The sequence below is a fragment of the Rhinopithecus bieti genome, unplaced genomic scaffold (genome assembly GCF_001698545.2).
Source record: "Rhinopithecus bieti isolate Rb0 unplaced genomic scaffold, ASM169854v2 scaffold_9383, whole genome shotgun sequence".
NCBI classification, from domain to species: Eukaryota; Metazoa; Chordata; class Mammalia; order Primates; family Cercopithecidae; genus Rhinopithecus; species Rhinopithecus bieti.
In genome coordinates, this window is record NW_016806471.1 from 2,979,409 (window position 1) to 3,005,924 (window position 26,516).

General features: G+C 40.4%; 1 protein-coding gene across 1 annotated transcript; it reads left to right on the plus strand.

Moving 5' to 3' along the window:
• On the plus strand, positions 1 to 24,662 carry CEP55 (centrosomal protein 55). Its single transcript, XM_017876765.1, is given in 10 exon segments — positions 1 to 334; positions 3,127 to 3,321; positions 6,177 to 6,452; positions 10,097 to 10,165; positions 16,845 to 16,995; positions 18,371 to 18,684; positions 20,312 to 20,383; positions 21,112 to 21,237; positions 23,521 to 23,608; positions 23,611 to 24,662. Coding segments are annotated over 9 exon segments (1,392 nt in total). The 5' UTR covers positions 1 to 334; positions 3,127 to 3,138; the 3' UTR covers positions 23,724 to 24,662.
• Positions 24,663 to 26,516: the final 1,854 nt, after the last annotated feature.

Genomic DNA, 26,516 nt, shown 5'->3' on the forward strand with positions numbered 1-26,516 from the left:
CCGCCCTGCAGCCGCGGGATTCAAACTCCCGGAAGCGGCATCCGCGCCTGATGGTGTGATTCGGCCGACTCGAGCGCCGGGCTTCGCTTCAGCTGCTTGGCTGGCCCAAGGGAGGCGACCGCGGAGAGTGGCGAGGGGCGGCCAGGACCCGCAGCCCCGGGGCCGGGCCGGTCCAGACCGCCAGGGAGGGTAGGTCAGTGGGCAGATCGCGTCCACGGGATTCAATCTCTGCCCGCCCTGATAACAGTCCTTTTCCCTGGCGCTCACTTCGTGCCTAGCACCCGGCTGGGCGCCTCAAGACCGTTCTCTCTTGATCGCTCCTTTGGACTTGGCGGTGGGTATCATCTCCTTACAGATAGGCCCAGAGAGGCCAAGTGACTTGCCAAGGTCTTTCGTTAGGACGACTTTTTCCGATTGGCAAGCACTTTACTTGTGTCTTCCTCAAACATCTTTATTTTAGAGTTGAGAAACCTAGTGGCTTTTTTTTTTTTTTTTTTTGCAGTTTCTCTTTTCCTCTCTGTCTTCTCAAGTGAGATTTTATGGGGGAATTTTTAAAGATTGGCGTCGCCTTGTAGAATATGCGGCTTGTAATTGATGCCTCGTACAGTTTACTGGATGGAAGCGCTTGTTTTGTCACCTCCTGTCCAGCATGAGGTCACTTCAGCCAATCAGCCAATCATTTCTGAGCGCTTGCTGTTAGGCTCTGTGGGTGACCAAAAAAAAATCGAAGTGCAGTCCTTGAAACAACAGTTGAACAATTGAAAAAAATAAAAGGTTAGCGGGGAGTGTAATTGGGAACCAGATTGTGTGGGGGTGGGGGGTGGGACAGCTATATCATTTATTAGAGTTCACAGAGGGAAGGCATGCTGAGGAAGGTTTGAATTGTGGGAACCTTGTGGATGACTGGAATAGGAAATACAGGGAAAAATACAGCATGCGGTGGTTCACCCCTGTAATCCCAGCACTTTGGGAGGCCGAGGCGGGCAGATCACTTGAGGTCAGGAGTTCGAGACTAGCCTGACCAATATGGTGAAACCTCATCTCTACTAATAGATACAAAAATTAGCCGGGCGTGGTGGCGCGCACCTGTAGTCCCAGCTACTCAGGAGGCTGAGGCAGGAGAATCGTTTGAACCCGGGAGGTGGAGGTTGCAGTGATCCGAGATCGTGCCACTGCACTCCAGCCTGGGCGACAGAGCAAGACTCTGCCGCCCCTAAGTCTGCCGCCCCTAACCTCCCACCCCCGCCAAAAAAAAAAAAAAAAAAAGAGAGAAAATACAGGGAAAGGAGGTTGGTGGGACTAGGTGGTGGGGTAGATCCAAACCGTCTGGGCCAGAGGCTAGAAACGGTAGTCATTCATTCACTGCCAGAGTTTCTGTCCAAAGATTAGGAAGCCGATGTTTCGGGGTTCTTTCACGTTCTGCAGATCTATATTTCCATCATTCTGTGTCCCAATGACTTGGTAGCAAAGTAGTTTTCTGTCCTACGACCCACGATATCAAGTCAACAGTGTGTTATCAACAGAAACACATAGGAAAGAACTTCCTGTGGCAGTAGGTGACTGAGAGACGCCATAAGCTTGCATTTCTTCAGCTGATGGATAAGCTACCTTAATCTTTCACTTTACAATGGCAAAAATCCAGGACTAACCTTTGGATGGATGGTTTCTTCTCAGTCTCCACAGTGCTAATATGTTTAGACGTTCTGATTTCACACAGGACAATCTTAAAAGTCACTTCGCTGCCATTCTAAGGGGTCTCTCCTATTTTACTAATATCATTTATCTCTGTACTTCTCCTGTGTAATATTTATTACAGTTTGAAAATTCATGAACCCTTGTTTGTTTCCTTGTTATTGCCTGCCTGTACTACACTGAAAGCCCCGTGACATCGGGGAACATGTCTTTTTTTTTTTTTTTAAACCTGTTTACATCCAGCATGTATTAGGATACCTGGTAAATAGTAGGCTCTATAGTAATTTTTGAATGCACTAATGGGCTCATACTCCTTTATATCCTTTAATCACATTGCCATTATTTTATCTTGGGATGCATGAAGTGGAAAAATGTTTTTTAACCTCCCTAATTAGAGTTACTTTTGTATACTATTTATATGCATTGTATGCCTCACTAGATTTTTGCCTGCTAAAGTTTATATGATATACTTGTTTCTAAACTGTCATCTAGTACTGTTAGCAGATACTGAGTTTCTCCGTACTTAATTTGGCCCCTTATTCTTAATTCCTTTCATGCCTGACTCCCCTGAATGTTATGCCTCTTTTCCTGTAAATGTCTTATTTTAGGTTCTCTTCACTTTTTCCCACTGTGCTCTCTCAAATGACTATTAAGATAAATCTGAACTAGGCTATCTTCTAAAACAGAGGACCTATGTTGAGTAATGACAGTTCAGTGCCTATATACTCAAAATTACATTATTTACCAACAGCTTTTTTATTTTGGGCCAAGATATGTCCTTGATAGTGACCTACTTCTTTCAGGCTTTATTTAATGGTTGGGGACCCCTTCATTGTTTTTTAAACAAAACTTTTTAACTGAAGAATTACACATATAAAACACCACACAAAACATAAATGTACAAGTTGACATTTTTTTTTTGTTTGTTTTTGAGATGGAGTCTTGCTCTGTTACCCAGGCTGGAATGCAGTGGTGCGATCTTGGCTCACTGCAACGTCCACCTCCCGGGCTCAAGTGATTCTCCTGCCTCAGCCTCCCATGCAGCTGGGATTAAAGGCGCCCACCACCATGCCCTGCTAATTTTTTTAATTTTAGTAGAGACGGGGTTTCAAACATGTTGGCCAGACTGGTCTTGAACTCCGGACCTCTTGATCCACCCACCTTGGCCTCCCAAAGTGCTGGGACTACAGGCGTGAGTCACTATACCCGGCCCAAGTTGACATATTTTAGAAGGTGAATACTCCCATTTAAGTACAACTGAGATAAAAAAAAAAAAAGTTACAATACCCCAGAAGCCTCCATCCATCTTTCTCCATATCCTGCTGGTTTGGATATATCATTTCTATTTACAGCAGATAGGTTATTAGACCTGTTTCAAACTTGAGATTTAAATTTTTAAACTCAGACTTATACAGTTGATTTTTATTTTTACAGACCATTTCAGAGATGTCTTCCAGAAGTACCAAAGATTTAATTAAAAGTAAGTGGGGATCGAAGCCTAGTAACTCCAAATCTGAAACTACATTAGAAAAATTAAAGGGAGAAATTGCTCATTTAAAGACATCGGTGGATGAAATCACAAGTGGGAAAGGAAAGCTGACTGATAAAGAGAGACACAGACTTCTGGAGGTAAATGGTCTTCTGATCCTTTAAATTGTAAGCTCTCCAAGAAAGCGATGCATGAAGATTTCCTGATGCTACCTTTTTACTCTTGCCGTGTTCCCTGTCTTGTCCATTTGATTAGTTTTGGAAAGCTGACCTTGGGTTTAGAATCTTAAATTCCTACTTTGCCAAGTCTTAGATGTACTTTAGTCATTACTAACCTCTTACCTTTTAAATGTAATTGAGTATGTGTTTTTAGGTTACCAGGTATTGAGTTTGTTCTGGAAATAAAGACATTGTGATTAATAGTTTTGCACCTTTCACATGGTCTGTTTCACCTTTAGTATGGTCTGTTTTTCAGTTATTTAAAACAAAGTAATAACCTAATCCATCATTTTTCCTATAGCTTCTTGATAATGAATATTCTTGATAACTTTTGTTATGCTGTATTTAAGATTGTGGAACATTCTGGCTATTTTTGCCATTTTTAAATTGATAGCGTAACTTAGAAGCATTCGATTTTCCATACTTTTTTTTTTTGAGACTGGATCTCAACTCTTGCCCAGGCTGGAATACAGTGGCTTGATCATAGCTCACTGCAGCCTCAAACTCTGGGCCTTAGGCAATCCTCCTGCCTGGGCCTCCCAAAGTGCTGGAATTACAGGTGTGAACCTCTGTGTCTGGCCATTCCATGCTTTTTTGGAGTACTGTATTACTTGTTGATGTACTTTAAGGATACTGTGCTGGGCTTATGTCTCTTTTTTACTGTGGGAGAAGAGAAAATATTTACCCAACAGTTATATAATCTGGTTTTCCTGTTAATTTACTAAATGTAAAAAATCAAATCTGTCCATTTCAGAGTATTAAATAGTGTTCAAATTTCCTTGTTTAAAACATATTTTATCATGCATATTGGCTGCTTTCCAAGTAATTCTGGTTTTCAGGCTTTTGAAGAAAAAATTATTAGATGTGTTGGTATTTATACTCTGTTCAACTATATTTCAGATTCACTAATTTATAATTTGTTATGGCATAGACAGTAAAGAAGTTAGGAACTTAGAACTAGAGGGACTTAAAATGTAATCATAAATATAATCACAAATTTGGATTTAATTATTTTGCAAAAGTGCTTTTATTGTTTGTATTTAGAAAATAAATGGTTAAGGCCGGGCATGGTGGCTCACGCCTGTAATCCCAGCACATTGTGAGGCTGAGGCAGGCGAATCACCTGAGGTCAGGAGTTCAAGACCAGCCTGGCCAGTATGGCAAAACCCTGTCTCTACGAAAAATACAAAAATTAGCCAGGTGTGGTGGTATGCCCCCGTAATCCCAACTACTCGGGAGGCTGAGGCAGGAGAATCCCTTGAACCCAAGAAGCAGAGGTTGCAGTGAGCCGAGATCGCACCACTGCACTCCAGCCTGGGTGACAGAGCGAGACTCCGTCTCAAAAAATAAATACATAAAATAAAATAAAACAAAATAAATGGTTAAACACTATACCATTTGATTTCTTTAAATTCTCTAAACAGGCACATAATAAAACTGGTTTATTTTTTGTAACAACATACATTGAGGTAAATGCTTTTTCAAGCATTGAGAACACAGTCATCACCAGTCCACAGATATGAAGGTTATTTTGCAATCTGGTGAAGGAATCTTATTGCCTCCCTGAGAGACAGCTTTCCATTTCATTCCACTTTTTGAGAAGCACTGGGTACTTTGTTCCTTTATAATCAATTGAAATTAAACTTCCTATGACTTCTACCCATTTGTTCTAATTGTGCCTATTAAGGTTACACAGAACAAGTCTTATTTTTCCTACGCAAACTGGCAACTTATTAGATATGTAAGGAAATTTTGCTTCCTCTTAACTTTTCTGCAGACCAAGCTCATATTCTTCAGCTTTTCTGGCTTATCATCTTGAACAATTTTTAGTTTATTCATATCCCTCCTGATTTATGCACTTAGAATTGAACACATTATCCTAAATATGTTCTGGCAAACACATTGAAATAGTAGTGTTACATCTACTTAGCTGGATACTATACTCCATTAAAGCCTAAAATTGTACGACTCTGTATCTGTCCCATACTACTGATTTGAGTTAAGCTTGTGACCAACTAAAATCCTCTCATTTTCAAATGAATAACCATCCTCTTAAACTTAAATTTTCCCCATTTTGTATTTGAACAACTGCTGCTTTTTCCTTCCTAAATGCAGGTTTTAACTTCATGCTGTTTTGACCCTGTTAGCCTATACTTTTAATATTTATTTCTATTATCTTTTTATTTGACTTTTTCCTTTATGCCAGCAGCAGTTTACATATCTTGTGAATTTTTGAAGATGTTAAGCATTCCTTTAGAGATCACCTTCTAGATTCAATATGGAATCATTTATCAAAAGTAAGCAGGTTAATGAATGCATCCCTCTCCTGCTGAAATATTCTGTAACTTTTAAGTTCCACTGATTCAAGTTCATTAATGAGCATGTATATCTTGTGTGACCCACTTTTAGCTTTTAGTTTTTACAAGATCCAGTATTAATGGGAGAATGATTACCAAATACTCACGGGAGAGCTAGCCCTTCTCTAGCTTTCTCTCACCACCCTTGATAGAGGTGGTTTCTCCTTTCTTCATGTCTGTGCCCATTTTTTAATCTATCTTAACTACAGCACTTACAATGTCGCATTAATACATTGACTTACTTCTCTGTGAGCTATCTGAACATAAAACTTTGACTTCCTCTCTTTTTTGGCCCTGGTATTTAGCATAATGCTGACTTGATATATAATAAATGCTTCATAAATGCTTGTTGAAGTATATATTGTTTAGCTAGATGTTTGACCTGGCTTTGTTCTAAGATTCTTCTTAGTTTATATCTAGAAAATTCGAGTCCTTGAGGCTGAGAAGGAGAAGAATGCTTATCAACTCACAGAGAACGACAAAGAAATACAGCGACTCAGAGGCCAACTGAAGGCCAGGTATAGTACTACCACATTGCTTGAACAGCTGGAGGAGATAACAAAAGAAGGTGAAAGGAGGGAGCAGGTACTGAAAGCCTTATCTGAAGAGAAAGATGTATTGAAACAACAGTTGTCTGCTGCAACCTCACGAATTGCTGAACTTGAAAGCAAAACCAGTGCACTTCGTTTATCACAGGTGCTAATCATTTCTTTAAACCCAGATTTTTTTTTTTTTCTTTCTGATACAGTTTGTAATTCTTAGGAAGAATGAGTTTGTTAATACATGCCTCCCAAATGATGAGACAAATGATTAGTATAGTGTACTAACAGGTCACTTGACTTTTTTTTTAATAGCCCAGTCCCTTCTCTATAAGCAAAAATAGTTAATATGGTACCCTCCACTCCTTGTACCATTAATTTGCCTGGAGGAATATTCAGAAGACAAAATCTACCGTGTATTTACAATTACCAAGGTTTTTTTTTTGAGTTCTTATTTCTGTAGTTTGTATCATGAAAACAGTAGGCTTCATTTTTTTGGTTATTTTTCATATTTGAAACATACAATTATAATATCAAATATACTTTTCCTAACTGCTCTTGCATTTTCTCCCCCTTTTGTTTGAGAGGCACTAGTGTCCTAGAAAGAACAAGGATATAGAAGTAGACATGTGAGTTCAGATTTTGGTTTTGTACTTGCCAGCTCTGTGACTCTGAACAAATTTGTTAACCTTTATAGCCTTAGAGACAATACTAGACTTCTCCAGACCCCTGTCCTAAATCTTAGTTTCTTTTTTTTTAAAACATATAAGCTAAACCTGAGTTTCCACATCAGTAAAATCCGGATAGGAATACTGATAAGTAAATGTGATAATGTGTGTAAATTGCCTCACATAGTGCCTAATATACAGTAGGTGCTCAGTAAATGGTTACTTATTGATCAGACCTTTGATTCTTTTGGAGATTTGGACATTCGATAATACTAACATTAATATCATCTATAGGCTGGGCATGGTGGCTCACGCCTATAATCCCAGGACTTTGGGAGGCCAAGGCGGGTGGATCACCTGAGGTCAGGAGTTTGAGACCAGCCTGGCCAACACAGTGAAACCCCATCTCTACTAAACATACAAAAATTAGCCGGGCGTGATGGCACATGCCTGTAATCCCAGCTACTCAGGAGGCTGAGGCACTAGAATCGCTTGAACCTGAGAGATGGAGGTTGCAGTGAGCTGAGATAGTGCCACTGCACTTCGGCCTGGGTGACAGAGTGAGCCTCTGTCTCAAAAAAAAAAAAAAAGACAACAAAAAAAACCACTCATCTGTAGAAGAGAATCTATAGCTTTCAAATATATCTCAGTGCTGTTAAGGATCTTTCGCTGTACTTTATTTCCCATTTAGGGGAGATAGTGGTCAGACCTATATGTTTATGTGTATTTCATAGATGGGCGTTTGAGTGTTTCTGCAGATGAGTGCAAAAGGCAAAGTTTTCTAGAGAATTTCCACGGAACTGAAACTCATAAAACATTACAGTCAGATTCAAAGTAGCTGACTAAAATTTTTCTTTGAAGTTCAAGAGTTAGTTTCTCCACTTTTGGAATGTGAAATACAGGCTTGGTAGAAATTATAATTTTTAAAATTTTTATTTATTTTTTATTTTTTGAGACAGTCTCATTTTGCTGCCCAGGCTTGAGTACAATGGCGCAATCTCAGCTCACTGCAACCTCCACCTGGGTTCAAGCAAGTCTCCTGCCTCAGCCTCCCAAGTATTTGGGATTACAGGCGCCTGCCACCATGCCCTGTTGATTTTTGTATTATTAGTAGAGACGGGGTTTCAACATGTTGGCCAGGCTGGTCTTGAACTCCTGACCTCAGGTGATCGCTCACCTCGGCCTCCCAGAGTGCTGGGATTACAGGCGTAAGCCACCGCACCTGGCCTGAAATTATAATTTTTAAAGTTGTATTCTTATAATAATTTTGTGGGCTACCCATATTGATTTCTGTATTTAACTAGCATGTCTGACTTCTATAACAACTTCCAAATATCAGTGTATTACACAACAAATGTTTATTTTTCTCTCATGCCAGTCTAGTCCAGATTGGAGTGGAGGAAGCTTTGCTCCACAGAGTCATTTGACTCCAGGTTCCTTCCTTCTAGTGGCTCCACCTTCCTTTAGGATGGGGCCCCCACCAAGACCTCTGTATGTAGCTGTGAGATGGAGCCTGTGGAGTACTGCCTAGGAGGGTTCTGGGGCCAGGCCTGGTATTGACATATCTCACCTCTGCTCACATTCCACTGGAACGTGGCTCCACTAACCACAGGGGAGGCTGAATCATAGTCTATAGTGTGCCCAGGGTAAAAGGAAAGGGGTTTGGAGAACTATCTTTGTCATAGTTTCCACCTCGAGGACTGAATTGAGAGAGAGAAAGGGCTACATATTAAAGTGAATGAATAGAGCATCTTTGGAGAAAAATAATTTTTTTGAGCTTCTTTGCCAGTATTCACAAGTCTCTTATAGCTATTAAAAGACTGAAATACAGCTTTTTCTATGTTTGTTGGCCAGCCTGGCTACCTAGTCACCTACGTCTCTTTTATTCCTCTGAGAAAATGAAAAGAGGTGAGAAATAATTTTTGAGTCCCATATAATCTATATGAACTAATACTAACTAATAATTAATACTTTTTTTTTTTTTTTTTTTGAGATGGAGTCTCACTCTGTCGCCCAGGCTGGAGTCATTTTTGTATTTTTAGTAGAGATGGGGTTTCACCATGTTGGCCAGGCTGGTCTTGAACTCCTGACCTCAGGTGATCTGCCTGCCTCGGCCTCCCAAAGTGCTGGGATTACAGACGTAAGCCCAATCTTGGCTCACTGCAACCTCCTTCTCCCGGGTTCAAGTGATGCTTCTGCCTCAGCCTCCCGAGTAGCTGGGACTACAGGCGTGCGCCACCATACCTGGCTAATTTTTGTATTTTTAGTAGAGACGGGGTTTCACCATGTTGGCCAAGCTGGTCTCGAACTCCTGACCTTGTGATCCGCCCGCCTCGGCCTCACAAAGAGCTGGAATTACAGGTGTGAGCCACTGCGCCTGGCCTAATGAATACTATTAGTAATACAAAACATGATCCTAGGAAAAAATTTTTACCTTTTGTTTGACAATTTAATGTTTTCTAGATGTCGTTTAAATAGCCTAATTGTTCTGTGTTTGTCTTTTTGGTAAAAATCACTGGGCTATTCATATGCACTGAGGGCTATTCTGGCAATCCTGGGGGGTCCAGAGGACCACAGAAGTCAGATTAGATAGAAAATCTCAGGGTTTCCAGTCTGGGAAACTTTAGGAGATCTTAATTTTGACAATGGTTATCTCTGGTAACTCTCACCTGACTTGATGGTTTACCACCATCTACTAGATCTGGATTTTTTTTTTTTTTTTTTTTTTGAGACAGAGTCTTACTCTGTTGACCAGGTTGGAGTTCAGTGGCATGATCTCGGCTCACTGCAACCTCTGCCTCCCGGATTCCAGCGATTCTCCTGCCTCAGCCTCCCGAGTAGCTGGGATTATAAGCACAGGCCACCACGCTCGGCTAAGTTTTCTTTTTGTATTTTTAGTAGAGACAGGTTTTCGCCATGTTGGCCAGACTGGTCTCAAACTCCTAACCTCAAGTAATCCGCCCTCCTGAACCTCCCAGAGTACTGGGATTATAGGTGTGAGCCACCGCACCCAGCCTAGATCTGGATTTCAGGATGTTCCCATGAGGTATACTGTATTATTACGGAACTGAATATAATGAGGCAACTTCTATTGTGGAATGTCTGATGTTAACTAATGTTGGATTATTTACAGACTGTGGCTCCAAACTGCTTCAACTCATCAATAAATAATATTCATGAAATGGAAATACAGCTGAAAGATGTAAGTTTATTTCCTTTTAAGTTATGGGTAAAGAGGGCTAATTCACTTATTCTTAAGTTTTATAGAAATTGGCAACGTTAGTGCTGTGACAGAAAAACCGAATGGTTTGTGAGCTTCGTTTAAGTCTCTTTCTAGACATTCAAGAATCATTTCCTCTAAGCATGGTCTCTCTTTTTTTTGTTTTCTAAGGCAACGTCTCGGTCTATTGCCCACACTGGAGTGCAGTGGCATGATCTTGGTTCACTGCAACCTCTGTCTCCTGGGTTCAAGCAATTCTCCTGCCTCAGCCTCCTGAGTAGCTGAGATTACAGGCACGAACCACCACACCTGGCTAAGTTTTTGTATTTTTTTTATTTATTTTTTTTTTATTTTTTTTTTTTTGAGATGGAGTCTCGGCTCTGTCGCCCGGCCTGGAGTGGGGCAGTGCCGCGGATCTCCGCTCACTGCAAACTCCGCCTCCCGGGGTTCAGGGCACATTCCTCCCTTGCCCTCAGCCCCGAGTAGCTGGACTACAGGCGCCCCCACCCTCGCGCGGGCTTAGCTTTTTTTTGTATTTTATTAGTAAGAGACGGGTTTTTTCACCGTGTTAGCCCAGGATGGTCTCGGATCCTCCTGACCCTCGTGATCCGCCTGTCTGGCCTCCCCAAAAGTGCTGGGATTACAGGCTTGAGCCCACCGCGCCGGCCCTTGTATTTTTAATTAGAGATGGGGTTTCACCATGTTGGGCCCAGGCTGGGGTCTTGAACCTCTCTGACCTCAAGTGAAATCCGCAACCTTGGCCTCCCAAATTGCTAGGATTACAGCCATGAGCTACCGTGCCCAGCAGCATGGTCTCTGTAGGGTAGACAGCCCTAGAAATTATCACTGCCACCAAATACTTCAGTAACATCCCTTTTCTATCTAAATCTAATTTCCCTAATTTGCCCAGTCATTTTATTGTTTCTTGTTTTTTTTGGTATTTTTATTTTTTTGAAACAGAGTCTTGCTCTGTTGCCCAAGCTGGAATGGACTGGTGTGATCTCAGCTCACTGCAGCCTCCGCCTCCCAGGTTCAAGTGACTCTCCTGCCTCAGCCTCCCGAATACCTGGGATTACAGGCACCCACCACCACGCCCGGCTAATTTTTATTTTTAGTAGAGATGGGGTTTCACCATGTTGGCCAGGCTGGTCTTGAACTCCTGACCTCAGGTGATCCGCCCGCCCCGGCCTCCCAAAGTGCTGGGATTAAGGACGTGAGCCACTGTGCCTGGCCTCCATTTTATTATTATAATGTAATTTAATGTGTAGTGTATTCTTTTTTGGTTTATCCATGCAAGATGCTCTCTTTGGTTTGAATCCTTCTCTTGAAACTAAGATTTGCTTTCATAGGTTGAAAAGGAAACATGTTCTTTGTACACTTCGTACTTCTTTTCTCTAGAATTTGATATGAGGTTATTTTAATTATATAGTAAAGCTGCATTATTTCAAACTTATAAATGGATTGGTGGGTTTTGTTGGGAATGGAATAAATTGAGGACACAGGACTGCTATTTACAGTGTATTTTTTTTTTTCAAGTTTTAGAGATATGAAGTATAAAGTTTCTGACTTAAGTATTAGGTCAGTAGGTTGGTATTTTGGTTCCAGAAATATTACTGGCATGTCTTTTCTGATATAAGCATGTTCTTAAGATTTCTGTTTTACTTCATCTATCAAATAGCCTTTGAAGTCTTTTTGATCTTCAAAAGAAGAATTTAAATCTCTTGGATGTCTAGCCAGGTGCCAAGTACTCTTATCAGAGTACATAATTTACCTAGAGGTAACTGGAATGAAAAGGAAAAATTCTGTGTCTTATTACACTGAAGTTTGTTATTCTATGTATATCCACACCTACGCATTAGATGCGCATATCTAGAAATACCTTACACAGCTCCTGCATTCCTCTTTATTTACTCCACCTCCACCACAGTGGCTTTCCAGCTACTCCTTGAATAAACCACCTTTTCTCTTTCTGTTCCCTCTGCCTGGGACACTCTTCCCCAGATGTCTTCATGATTTCCTGCCTACCTCATGCAGGTTTTTATTTAAATGCTACTTTCTTGGGGCCAGGGGGTGGACAGAATGGGGCTCCCTGACCACTTTATCTAAAATTATAGCTCCCAGACAATTCCTATTCCTTTCTCCTGCTTTTCCCTCCTCACCACATACTATGGCTAAATTTACAATCTATTTAACTTCTCTTGTCTAATGTTCGACCTTCCCATCAGAATAGAAGTCATATGAGGGAAGGATTTTTGCATGTTTTGTACACTGCTATATCCTCAGTGTCTAGAACATTTGAAAGAATGACTGGATGGAATCTTGGAAAGTTTCTTGAATTTTACTGGTGTCTCTTCTAGAAAAGTACCTGAAAATAGATGCCATTATCCGAAGCTTACATCTGCTTTTTAGGCATCTCGGTGCTAACTGCTTCAGATATCACCTGAGGGTATTTTTAGATAATGATGATTCTTTTTTATGAAATTCACTTTGAAATACTGCATATGCAAGCCCAAGCTTTTTGTTCTATCTTCTCAGCTTATTTAAGGGTCACATTGTGCTTATCTCCTCTGTCTTAGAAAAAGGCTTTTATACAAATGGGGTAAAATTTAACCCAACTCTTCTACAAATGGTGCTCTAGACTGAGCAAGATTCACAGACTCTTAATATGCTAGGTCTGGGGTAGTGCCTGAGATTTTTTGCATTTCCAGTAAGTTCCCAGCTGCTGCTGCTGCTGGTCCTTGGACTACTCTTTCAGAACCATTAACATTATTATTATTATTATTATTATTTTGAGATGGAATCTCACTCTGTCACCCAGGTTGGAAGGCAGTGGCATGATCTTGGCTCATTGTAACCTCCGCCTCCTGGGTTCAAGTGATTCTCGTACCTCAGCCTCCTGAGTAGCAGAGATTACAGGTGTGTGCCACCATGCCCAGCTAATTTTTGTATTTTTAGTAGAGACGGGGTTTTGCCATGTTGGCCAGGCTGGTCTCCAACTCCTGACCTCAGATGACCCGCCTGCCTTGGCCTCTCAAAGTGCTGGGATTACAGATATGACTCATTGCGCCCAGCCAGAAACATTAACTTATATTTAAGGAGCAAAAAGTGGTTTAGCTCTGGTTTTCCCTTTGGAATTTCAGCAAATCTTTGATACCAGGAGGAAAATTGTAGTTGGAGAACTTAGGGAGCATGGAAAGAGACATCTCACTTCTTGCAGCCCCGACACTGGCACATTATTTGGCTTTTGAGAGCCCAGCAGTTCTAGTTCCATCACCCTCTCAAAGTTCGCAGAAACTTCCTGTTAGAAGCTTACCCATGTATTTTCAGAATTAGTATTTGTTATATTTAAATAAGCCCTAACAACTTATGTACACCTTCTTTAGGCCCAGTTGTGTCATTGTTCAGTTACCATTTCACTCTGGCGGACAGTTGAAATAATTACATAGAGTTAATGTCGTAAGCATTGTCAAATGTCAGTACTTTTAGTATTTATTTAAGAATTATGTTAGTATAAACTAGATCAAACCAAATAGCCAAAAGACAGTTTTAACAGGTGTTTCTTGCTCTTAAATTCAAATATCTGAATTTTAAGCATAGAACTTAGGGAAGATAAATCATAATTATTTTAAAATTATTTGTCTGCAAACATTCAAATTAACAGAAAAGTTACAAGAATGAGTATGATAACCTATAATGTCCATATCGCCTTTACTAAAATTCAACCATCGTTAACATGTTACCCCATTTTGCACTCTTTTTCCTCTTTCAACCCTCACCTACACACATATACATGTAGTATTTTTTTCTGAACCATGTGAGAATGAATTGTACATATCCACAGCCCTTTAAACTCATATACTTCAATGTGTATTTCTTCTCCCATTCAAGTACTAATCAGGCTCAACCCTGCTTAGCTTCCAAGATCAGCCAAGATCAGGCGTGTTCAGGGTGGTATGGCAATAGACTTCAATGCGTATTTCTTAAGAATGAGGATACTCTTGCCCACAACTATAGCACAGATAGCAAGTTTAATAAATTTAACATGGACACAATACTTCTATAATCTACCATTCCTACTGCAGTTTTGTCAATTGACCTACATTTTTTATTCCGTCAGTACAGGCTAACATTTTAATCTACATTGTTTGGAATTTTTGTCTACAGAATATTTAGTGGATTCTTGTCAAACCTGGGGGAAGACCTTTATAGCATTCCACAGGACTTTTTTTTTTTTTTTTTTTGAGACAGAGTTTCACTCTCGCTGAGGCTGTAGTGCAGTGGCGTGATCTCAGCTCACTGCAACCTCTGCCTCCCTGGTTCAAGCGATTCTCCTGCCTCAGCCTCCAGAGTAGCTGTGATTACAGGCACCTGCCATTGCGCCCGGCTAATTTTTTTATTTTTAGTAGAGACGGGGTTTCACCATCTTGGCAGGCTGGTCTTGAACTCCTGACCTTGTGATCTGCCTGCCTCAGCCTCCCAAAGTGCTGGGATTACAGGCGTGAGCCACCGCACCCGGCCTCCACAGGACATTTTATTTTCCCACTTTTGTTCTATATTTTTATTGATAACTTGGAGGAAATTGTTAAATGCATGCCTAACAAATGTATAGATGACACAAAGCTGGAGAGCATATCAAATATAATGATGTTTGACTCTAAAAACTCAAAACTAATATCAATATTTATGATAGCTATCAAATCCATGTAGAGACTGATAGAAAGCCAACGCACACAGTGAGAAGAGGTGGAATAAGGAAATGTTTATTGAGGTAGCATCGCCCTCTTGTGGCCTTTTAGAATATTACCCCTTGAATCTTCAACATGTATTTTTGTTTCTCATACTTAAGTGATGTATGATTCCTTTTTGAAAAAATTAATTATTATTATTATTATTTTGAGTTGGAGTCTCGCTCTGTTGCCCAGGCTGGAGTGCAGTGGCATGATCTCAGCTCACTGCAACCTCTGCCTCCCGGGCTCAAGTGATTCTCTTGCTTCAGCCTCCCGAGTAGCTGGGACTATAGGTGTGTGCCACCATTCCTGGCTAAAAAATAGAGACAGAGTTTTGCCATGTTGGCCAGGCTGGTCTTGAACTCCTGGCCTCAAGTGATCCGCCCGCCTTGGCCTCCCAAAGTTGCTGGGATTACAGGTTTGAGCTACTGTACCCGGCCCACAGACCCCATTTCTGAATAGGTCATATTCTGAAGTTTCACGTGGACATGAATTTTGAGGGACATTATTCAACTCACTGTAAGTATGAAACCCCTATACAAACAGGTGACTGACCCCACCTTGGAGTTTTCAATGGGGTTATAAAGGATCATATAAAGGATGAAAGTTGGTGGTAAAGAGAGATGGTAGCTGTTAAGTTTGATCCTCTAAGACACTGAGATGATGTTAGGAGTGCAAACAGTTTATTGGGGAGCAAGATTTGTGCAAGGAAAAAGGAAGTAGGTATGCCAGGGAGACCATCAGACCATTATGAAAACCTAACAACGTCTCTGTCACCCCATGGCGGGCTCCAGAGCAGAGAGTACCGCAAATCAGAGTCCTTGTTGGGCAGCAGTAGTTAGGCACTTGTTCAGTTGTTGGCTGGGCCAACCCAGCTCAGCTCAAAAGCTGACAGGGACTTGAAGGAATTAACAGATGGAGGCTGTCAGCTAATCAGCTAAGCACTCACCATGCAGCTGGGCAGAGCTCCTCTTTTTTGTTTGTTTTTTGGTTTTTTGAGAGACACAGTTTCACTGGAGTTTCCAGGCTGGAGTGCAGTGGCGTGATCTTGGCTCACTGCAACCTCCACCTCCCGGGTTCAAGTGATTCTCCTGCCTCAGCCTACCGAGTAGTTAGGATTACAGGCGCTCGCCACCATGCCTGGCTAATTTTTGTATTTTTATTTCTTTTTTTTTTTTTGTGAGACGGAGTGTCGCTTTGTCACCCGGCTGGAGTGCAGTGGCCGGATCTCAGCTCACTGCACAGCTCTGGCTCCCGGGTTTACGGCCATATAACTCGCTGCCTGCCAGTCTCCGCCCAAGAGTAGCTGGGAGCCGTAAGCAGCGCGCCGCCACGTCCGCCCTGGTAAGTTTTTGTAATTTTTTTAGGTAAGAGCGGGGTTGCACCATGTATAGCCAGAGGTCTCGAGTCCCGCCCATCTCGGCCTCCCAAAGTGCTGGGATTACAGGCTTGAGCCACCACGCCCGGCCAATTTTGTATTTTATTACAGACAAGGTTTCACCATGTTGGCCAGGCTGGTCTTGAACTCCTGATCTCAGGTGATCCACCCGCCTCGGCCTCTCAAAGTGCTGGGATTACAGCCGTGAGCCACTGCACTCAGCCAACTGGGCAGGGCTCTTGAAGGGGGGTTCTGAGCAGTTCACATCCATGTCTGCCACAAAAGGTGTTTTAGTTTACAGAGAATGATATGTACGCACACACAAAGCAAGTTGTGTACTGAAAAAAGCAAACAAATGAACTTAATCCTACATAAACTATGACGGTGTCATGTTGTTATGTATTCTGAAGGCATGTAACATAGAATGGTTGCCCAGAATTAGTCTATGAGCCAGAGAGTTTTTGTTGGAAAAGACTACATCACTTGGACTCTCTTGCCCATTTTAAGATTTTGTTTTTGTATTTTACTGTTGATTTTCTTTCATCTTCCCATTAAGGCTCTGGAGAAAAATCAGCAGTGGCTTGTGTATGATCAGCAGCGGGAAGTCTATGTAAAAGGACTTTTAGCAAAAATCTTTGAGTTGGAAAAGAAAACGGAAACAGCTGCTCATTCACTCCCACAGCAGACAAAAAATCCTGAATCAGAAGGTACTGACTGGTATAAAAATGTTCTCTTGGGATAGGCCTGACATTTTCCAAAAACAGTGATTCATCAAATTTAGATTTTTATAGATATGTGTTAGAAAGTAAAATAAGAGCAAGTCTTGTAGCCCTGAAGTAAGAAATACCATTTTCGTAAGTTTTATTTCCTAACGTTTTCAGATCAAAAGAAAGTACCGACACAGGCTAACGGGTGATCTTTGGCAGTTCTGAAGTCACATTCAGTTTTCTCTACCCATGAATGTCCTTCCCCTTCTTCAAAGTCCTTCTCCAGCTTTTACTTCCCCCAGAGCTGGCCTTGTCACAATTCTCTTTTCACTTTGCTTCCCTTCAGCACTTATTCATATCAACCCCAGGAGAAAGAATGCCTTTTATAGATGATCCTTAAATCATTTGAACTTCAGGTATAGAACTGAGATGAAATTTCTTATTCACGATGCTCTGTTTTTGCCAAGTGCTTTGCAGTTTCCCTTACATAGATCTCAGTGGAGTTTCCGAGCAACCCTAAGAGGCGGGGCAGGAAAGGTCAGTATTTTCATTTTACAAATGAAGAAATAGGTTTAGCAATTCTAGATGATAAGCTAAGAAAAAAAAATGAGAAACTCCATGCAAAGCTCTCCTTAAAAGACTGACAGCTTGGAGGGCACCAAAGCCTTGAATTTTATAGAGAAGTCTAAAGAAAGGGGAATAAGATTCATAAGATTGGAGAATCATATTTGAATACTTAAAACAAAGCTGATGCTAAAAAGAAACTATAAATGTCTCTGGAGGCACTTCAAAGCTGTCAGCCCTGATGGCACAAAGTTGCTTCTATAAAATATGTGTTTATGTAAAAACAGGATTTTAGTTATGGGCTAAGTCTAATTTCTTTTCTTTAGTAATACAGTTCTCTCTCTCTCTCTCTCTTTCTCTGTGTATCTGTTTTATCAAAGCCATATAAGCACTTGTTAGAATAATGTAATAGTTAAGAAGGGCCTTGCCCTGTCTTTCCCATCCTAATTCCCGTTTCTTCCTCCCATCAGGGCAACTGCTCTTAATATTTCTATTTTTAATTTTGATAGTTATCTCCATATACAGATAATGAGCTTGTATTCCTATTTGTTGATTGAACTTCTTTAGACTTTCCCTCCCTACAAAATAGATGTTAGTTTTTAGTTCTTCTATTTGTGAGTTTTATAACTTCAAATAATATACCTGAACTTGTTTTTTATTTCATCAAATATCAACAATAGCCCCTATCTCTTGACTCTTCATGTTGTAAACTAAGGAAATAGTGTGATTCATTTAGATGTTTGATGTTTCACTTTTCAGGAATATTATTTATTTTATAAAATGAGTTGTGCCATAATGTTGTTTGTCATAGGTTATCTTCAAGAAGAGAAGCAGAAATGTTACAACGATCTCTTGGCAAGTGCAAAAAAAGATCTTGAGGTTGAACGACAAACCATAACTCAGCTGAGTTCTGAACTGAGTGAATTTCGAAGAAAATATGAAGAAACCCAAAAAGAAGTTCACGATTTAAATCAGCTGTTGTATTCACAAAGAAAGGCAGATGTGCAACATCTGGAAGATGATAGGCATAAAACAGAGAAGATACAGAGACTCAGGGAAGAGAATGATATTGCTAGGAGAAAACTTGAAGAAGAGAAGAAGAGATCCGAAGAGCTCTTATCTCAGGTAAGCTTAACCAGATCCATAATTCAGAGTGTTCACTGAACACTTTCTAAGTGTCAGGGACTATATAACCACTAGAGAACCGGCTAGGGACAAAACAAGTTCCTGCCCCTCGTGGGAGTTTATATTCCAGAACAGAAACAGACCATAAACAATAAGTAAGGAAACTAAAGAAAATGTAGCAGGGTGATGTGACAAAGGGAAATTGCGGACCAGTGGAGGCCTCTCTGAGGAGATGGCATTTGGACAAAGAAAGAAAATTCTCATGATGATGAGAAGGACCCAGTGAAGTGGGTGACTTCCTCTCAACGGAGGAAATTATACACACAAAGGCTCTGGGTGAGGGGGAGGTCAGTATATGTGAGAAGCCAAAAGAAGACGTGAAGTAATGACAGGAATCAGGGCTGATTCCTAGACTGGCATCTTAATGGTGATGATATGTGCTCAAGTGAATTCACATGGCATCTTCCATGTTCTTATGTAGCCTTATGCTACAGTATCTTAATAATGTTGGAGTTGCTACGTTAGGATTATTGGAATTGAACACTACTTTGATGGAACTCTAATTTAGATTTTGCTTGTCAGCCTAGAATCATGGAAAGAACGTTATTTGGAATCTATGCCTAGTCTCTAGTCCAGGATATATGGCCTTAGGCAAATCACCCAACTTCTCTAACTACTCACTGGTTATTCACTTGTCAAATTAGTAATAACTTCTGCTTGCCCTATAGGGCTTTGGCGAGCGTCAGTTGAGAGAAGGTGAAAGTGCTTTGTAAACTAAGCAAGGAAAATGCTAGATATTGCCCCTCTTTTAATAGTAATTTTTAACAGTCCTACAAAAGTTGAGAGTGCTGGTGATGGGACAGTAACAAGTCCATCTATAACATTTGCCATCTTAGTCTTTTTTTTTTTTTTTTTTTTTTTCCTGAGACAGGGTCTTGCTCTGTCACCCAGGCTGGAGTGCAATAGCGCAATCTCAGCTGACTGCAACCTCCACCTCCTGTGTTCAAGCGATTCTTGTGCCTCAGCCTCCCGAATAGCTGGGATTACAGGCACCCACCACCACGGCTGGCCAATTTTTTGTATTTTTAGTAGAGATGGGGTTTCGCCATGTTGGCCAAGCTGGTCTCAAACTCCTGACCTCACGTGATCCACCTGCCATGGCCTCCCAAAGTGCTGGGATTACAGGTGCAAGTCACCGGGCCCGGCCTACCATCTTAGTCTTTACCACTCACACTTCTGTCTACAGGCATGAGCAGTGATACTAGGGAGAGATTAAGTGCACTGATTAAATTTTGCTCCAACTCTGGCTAAGGGCCCAGCACTGCCACCCATGTTATCCTACTCAGAAATGTCAGAACCTCCAAGAAAGGGGGTGTGGCCGCTGCAGAGTTCAGTGCTGTTTATCAGCATTCAGTCTGTGTGCCTCAGGGAACTCGCGGCAAGGGTGGAATACTGCTTAGCTGCTGGCATAGATAACCATCAGATGGCCAGCTGGAATGATTCACCCCCAACTAGCAGGTGTTGTCCTGGTTAGAGATGTGAGACTTGTGATGTGAGCTTTTCATGCATCCCAGGTCACGCCGGAAAAGGTGGGATGTGACAACATTGGTTCTCTTTACTCCTACAGGTCCAGTTTCTTTACACAACTCTGCTAAAGCAGCAAGAAGAACAAACAAGGGTAGCTCTGTTGGAACAACAGGTACTCAGTGGGGTTGCTCCTAAATTCAATTCTGCCAGGTAGAAAATGCAGTTTTTCCTCATGTTTACGCTGTTCTATGGAGAAGCATTTGAAAGTTGTGAAAAGTGTCTTTAAAATACTTCAATAAAAGTCTTTTTTCTTCAATAAAAAAGATATTTCAAGAGACTCTGCTAGCCACTTATTCCTGTTACTGTCCTTAGGCTAAACAGATTCTTGAGGTGAGATGGCAATTTTCTTGACAGGTAGATGTTGGCCTTGGCAAATTTTGCTCTTCCCCAGTGGCTGTAGTTCCTAGCCTAACAATGTCTCCTAATTAGGGCTACCTTATAACTTCAAGCAGAACTTGGAGAGACACCATTTAGTCTCAGAATGTAGTATAAATGGTGTAAAGCTGAGATTTAGTATATTCCAAACCAGGGAATAGCTATCTCTTTCCCTTCTTCTTCCCCCTTAAAAAAGGTGGATAGGGAGGAGTCGTTCTAATCAACAACTTCTTAAGCTGCTCTTCCCTCACCTATACCTCAGCACTGGCTTTGCTCCTTGGATAAACCAAATCCTCAGCCATAAGCTGCCTCGTTCATCAACATTTCATGGTGCTCAGGTGAATTCTTGCTACAATAGTACAATAAATATTTTCTTCTTGTGCTAATAAGAACATGTGAGCATCCAGTTAAGAGAACTAGACAGTCTATATCAGCTGTAATGGTCTTGTCCTGGGCCTTTTCCAGATGCAGGCATGTACTTTAGACTTTGAAAATGAAAAACTTGATCGTCAACATATGCAGCATCAATTGCATATAATTCTTAAGGAGCTCCGAAAAGCAAGAAATCAAATAACGCAGTTGGAATCCTTGGTGAGTCTGGAATGATTAAACTAAAATTTGTCTTCGTCTTTCCATTTATATAACAAATCAGTTCTGAACTTAGAAGGATACAGCTTAACGAACAGCTAGATGTATCTCAAATCAGTAGGCAGAGCCCCTGCCTCATTTGAAGCAACTGCCCTTTGAGCATCAATTCAGAGGACCAGAAAGAGGGACATGATCACATCTGGAATCATTCCCCCAATACCCCAGCTGCTGTGATGCTAGAGGCACTAAGTAGTGCCTGAGCTGGGGGCGAAAGGGTAGAATAGAGGGTAGTCACAGAATCCTGAACTGAAATTGTGTTTATCTATTAAAAAAGAAAAAAAGGCTGGGCACGGTGGCTCATACCTCTAATCCCAGCGCTTTGGGAGGCCAAGGCAGGCAGATCACGAGGTCAGGAGTTGGAGACCAAACTGACCAACATGGTAAAACCCTGTCTATACTAAAAATACAAAATATTAGCTGGCCATGGTGGCACGTGCCTGTAACCTCAGCTACTTGGGAGGCCAAGGCAGGAGAATCACTTGAACCCGGGAGGCAGAGGTTGCAGTGAGCCAAGATTGTGCCACTGCACTCCAGCCTGGGCAGCAGAGCAAGACTCTGTCTCAAAAAAGAAAAAAAGAAAAAAATGCTGTTTTTAGGGATAATGGACTATTACTGTTCATATGCTTTTTAGATGTATTACGAGGTTTGTGTGAGTCACTCTGAAAACATAATCTTTTAAAACATGAACCTTTTAAATAATATTATTTCTATGAGGAAATGATTTTTCACTTACTTATTCTCACCTTACTAATAAGCTTCTGGACCAAACTTGTTGGAGGTCTGCATTTGAATATATGTCTGTTCCACTAGTACATATTTTAAATTTCATTCAGACTTGGAGACGGTGAAATGTTACAAATACGATTCCTCAGTTTTCAAAGGAGGAAAGAAAGCAATGTAAAATAATAGTCATTTGTAACTTCTGTATGAATAAAAGAAAGAAAATATATTTTGGCTCTGTTCTTAAGTATATCATTGATTTTACCTATTTATAATATTTGAAATAAAATTTCTAATTCATTTTTGTTATTGACCATTCAAAGTGTAGAGAGCAGAGGGTATGCAAAAGAATTTGTAATTTTCCTATACTTTGTTCCTGCTGGTCACCCTCTTCACTGTGCTGTAAAATACTCATTTTTAACTACTGCAAGTTCTTAGGAAAAAAACACGAAAAAGTAAAGTCTCAAAGGTATGATACAATATCTTAGTCATTTCTGTGTATAAGCTGTTTGAGCTCCTAAAATTCCTTGCTGCCTTTGGTTTCCATATAGTACTTTATTGCTGAGGTGGCCTCTGTTTTACAAAACTAACAAATTTAATCAGCCTTGTATATAGACCTACCTAATATTTGACTCTGTGTCCTAATAAAACATATTCATATACACACCCAACTCCAATACTTCTGGGTAATTTGGGTAATTACAGTAGATATCTGGGTAAATTCACAACTACCTCCTATATTGTCCCCATAATACTGAGGAGCTGAAATTCAAAAGAAAATCTGTCTACAGTGCTGAAGCAGCTAGAATACCTATGGAACAGTTAACATTTCTGAACAGGCTGGGTACAGTGGCTCACGCCTGTAATCCCAACACTTTGGCAGGCTGAGGTGGGCAGATCACTTGAGCTTAGGAGTTTGAGACCAGCCTGGGCAACATAGAATTAATTTTTTGCAGATTTTTCTATTTCTACAAAAAATAGAAAAATTGGCCAGGCACGGTGGCTCACATCTATAATCCCAGCACTTTGGGAGGCCGAGGCGGGTGGATCACAAGGTCAGGAGATCGAGACCATGGTGAAACCCTGTCTCTACTAAAAATACAAAAAAATTAGCTGGGCACGGTAGTGGGTGCCTGTAGTCCCAGCTACTCAGGAGGCTGAGGCAGGAGAATGGCGTGAACCCGGGAGGTGAAGCTCGCAGTGAGCCGAGATCGCCCCACTGTACTCCAGCCTGGGGGACACAGCGAGACTCCATCTCAAAAAAAAAAAAAAAAAAAAAAAAATAGAAAAATTATCTAGACGTGGTGACATGTGCCTATAGTCCCAGCTACTTAGGAGGCTGAGGTGTGAGGATTGCTCGAGCCTGGGAGGTCGAGGCTGTAGTGAGCTGTGTTTGTGCCACTACACTCCAACCTGGGTGACAGAGTGAGACTGTCTCAAAAAACAGAAAAAAGCTGAACAATGGGCCTTATTTACAAATTCTATTATTTGAAACTTGTTTTTCAGAAACAGCTTCATGAGTTTGCCATCACAGAGCCATTAGTCACTTTCCAAGGAGAGACTGAAAAGAGAGAAAAAGTTGCCGCCTTGCCAAAAGTCCCACTGCTGCACTCAATGAAAGCCTGGTGGAATGTCCCAAGTGCAATATACAGTATCCAGCCACCGAGCATCGCGATCTGCTTGTCCATGTGGAGTACTGTTCAAAGTAGCAAAATAAGTATTTGTTTTTATATCAAAAGATTCAATACTGTATTTTCTGTTAGCTTGTGGGCATTTTGAATTATATATTTCACATTTTGCATAAAACTGCCTATCTACTTTTGACACCCTGGCATGCTAGTGAATCATGTACCTTTTAGGCTGCTGTGCATTTTTCTTGGCAGTGATACCTCCCTGACATGGTTCATCATCAGGCTGCAATGACAGAATATGGTGAGCAGCATCTACTGAGACTACTAACATTTTGCACTGTTAAAATACTTGGTGAGGAAAAGATAGCTCAGGTTATTGCTAATGGGTTAATGCACCAGCAAGCAAAATATCTTATGTTTTGGGGATTTTGAAAAATCAAAGATAATTAACCGAGGATCTTAACTGTGTTAGCATTTTTTATCCAAGCACTTAGAAAACCTACAATCCCAATTTTGATGTCCATTGTTAAGAGGCGGTGATAGATACTATTTTTTTTCATATTGTAGAGCGGTTACTAGAAAAGTTGGGGATTTTCTTGATCTTTGTTGCTGCTTACCATTGAAACTAAACCCAGCTGTGTTCCCCAACTCTGTTCTGTGCACAAAACAAGATCTGTTTGAGGCATACTCTTAAGTAGCCACACACAATGTTTTCTGTCATATTATCTGGCACTAACTGTAACTTGAATTACATTGGCACATGCTGGTTAGCTAAAATTGTTAAAATAAATTTTAATAAACCCATCTAGCCCTCTCATTTGATTTACCGTATTTTATTTATTTTTGGCATTCTTAAAGCTGGGCAATGTAATGATTAGATCTTTGTTTATCTGAATAGATATCTTTATACATGCTATTTGTAAACCAAAAACTTTTAAATTTCTTCAGGTTTTCTAACATGCTTACCACTGGGCTACTGTAAATGAGAAAAGAATAAAATTATTTAATGTTTTAATATGTCTAGTGTATTCGTGTTATATTCTAAGATTCTTTTTTGAAAAAAACAAATTTATTGGACATAATCAAAATTTAAAATTTTCACAATAAAAAATTCAAGACTTTTATAATTCAAAGCACATTCTCCAAAAAGTGAAAATACAACCAATAGAAAGAGAAAAAATATTTTCAAACCATGTATCTGATAAGGGTCTGGTATCCAGAATATATAAAGCACCATTACAACTCAATAAATAGATATTCTAAGATTTTTACCCCCAAGGACTTATCAGGGGTTACAGATTAACACTCAGTGTAAGATGATAAGGCAGTTAAGGATACATCAGAACCGAAAACTATGTGAAGGAGTTAGAAGGAGTAGATGCTTTCAGGCATCTTTCTTGAATAGATAACAACTCTTTATCAATAAGTGTGAATCTGAGTTATTTGTTACAGAGGCAAAACAATAAGCATGCCAAATTATACAGGGTTTTTTTTTTTTCTAACCATAGAAATTATACAGATCTGTTTATGGAAATAAAATTTTGCCATTACTGTTAATCCCAGGCTCACAAGATCTTCAACTACAGTTGAACAAAAGATATGGAAATATTCAGCCACATAGTTCTTATTCTGATCCACAATGTTATAGCAAAGATCATAGTATTAAAGCAAAAATATATGCCATAAGGAAGTTGCTCCCCTTACAACTTTAAAGCATTACATTTAAAGCATTACCTCTAGTTTATAGATGTGGAAAATGTCTTGGTCATCCAGTAAGCAGTGGAGTCAAGGAGAACCCAGGCCTTTGGTCCATGCCTGTATGGAACAAGAGATGCGGTCTCATGGGATAACTGGCCAGGACATAAACCGTAATAGAAGCACCAGCCTGATGACCTCTGAAGATTCCCAGAGACACAGGGTGACTGGAGTTTGTTTCAGGACTCTTGTACTTTCTGTGTTTCACTGGAGGGCTGTACTTAGCTTTCCCAGCTCACTTTAGCCACCTACATCTGGGCACCAATATCAAAAATATACTTTGGAAAAACTGAGCAGGCCTCTTGAGCTCTGCTACCGTAGAGGGGGAATTTATGTATTTCCGAATAGTAGATGATTTAGAGCAGGAAGGATTCTACTTTCCTGGATCATGTCACCAAAGCAAGGATCAATAAAAGGCATCTCCAAGACCTGAAAATCTTCAAGGTTCTTATAATTAAAGCCTTTTTTTTTTTCCCCTCCTTCACTGTCCACCTTTTTTCTTGGCAGATAACCACTTACCCTTGGGTGTGTTTTGTTCTAGGGGACTATAAACTGTAGCAGAAACCATGCTAGATACTTTATCTACTTATTAGCTCTTTCTTGCAACTCTATGAAGTAAAATGCTAGCACCAGCACCATTTTTCAGATGAGAAAACTAAGGCTTGCAGAGATTGAACAATTTGCCCGAGGTCACCACTAATAAGTAGTAAAGAAAGGATATAAACTCAGCTCAGTGTGTCCCAGAGTTCATCTCTCTCCATTGTACAGTTACATTCCCAACCAACATGCTGGGGCTGCCATGCCAGGATTACTCCACTCTGTTGCTTTTTGTTAAAAAATTATTTTACGTATTTTATTAAACAATTATTTTACATATAGTAAAATGTGCAGATCAATGAATTTTGACAGATGTGTGTGTGTGTGTGTGTGTGTATATATATATTATATAATATAGGTATATTATATATATACTATATATTGTTAATTCATAGCAATAAAGTTACAGACTATTTCTACCAACCAATCTGAAAGTTTCTTTAATTACTTCTATCAGAATCCCGTCCTCCGAGGCAAATCTAATTAATTATTTTTATTTATGTATTTATTTTTAGAGAC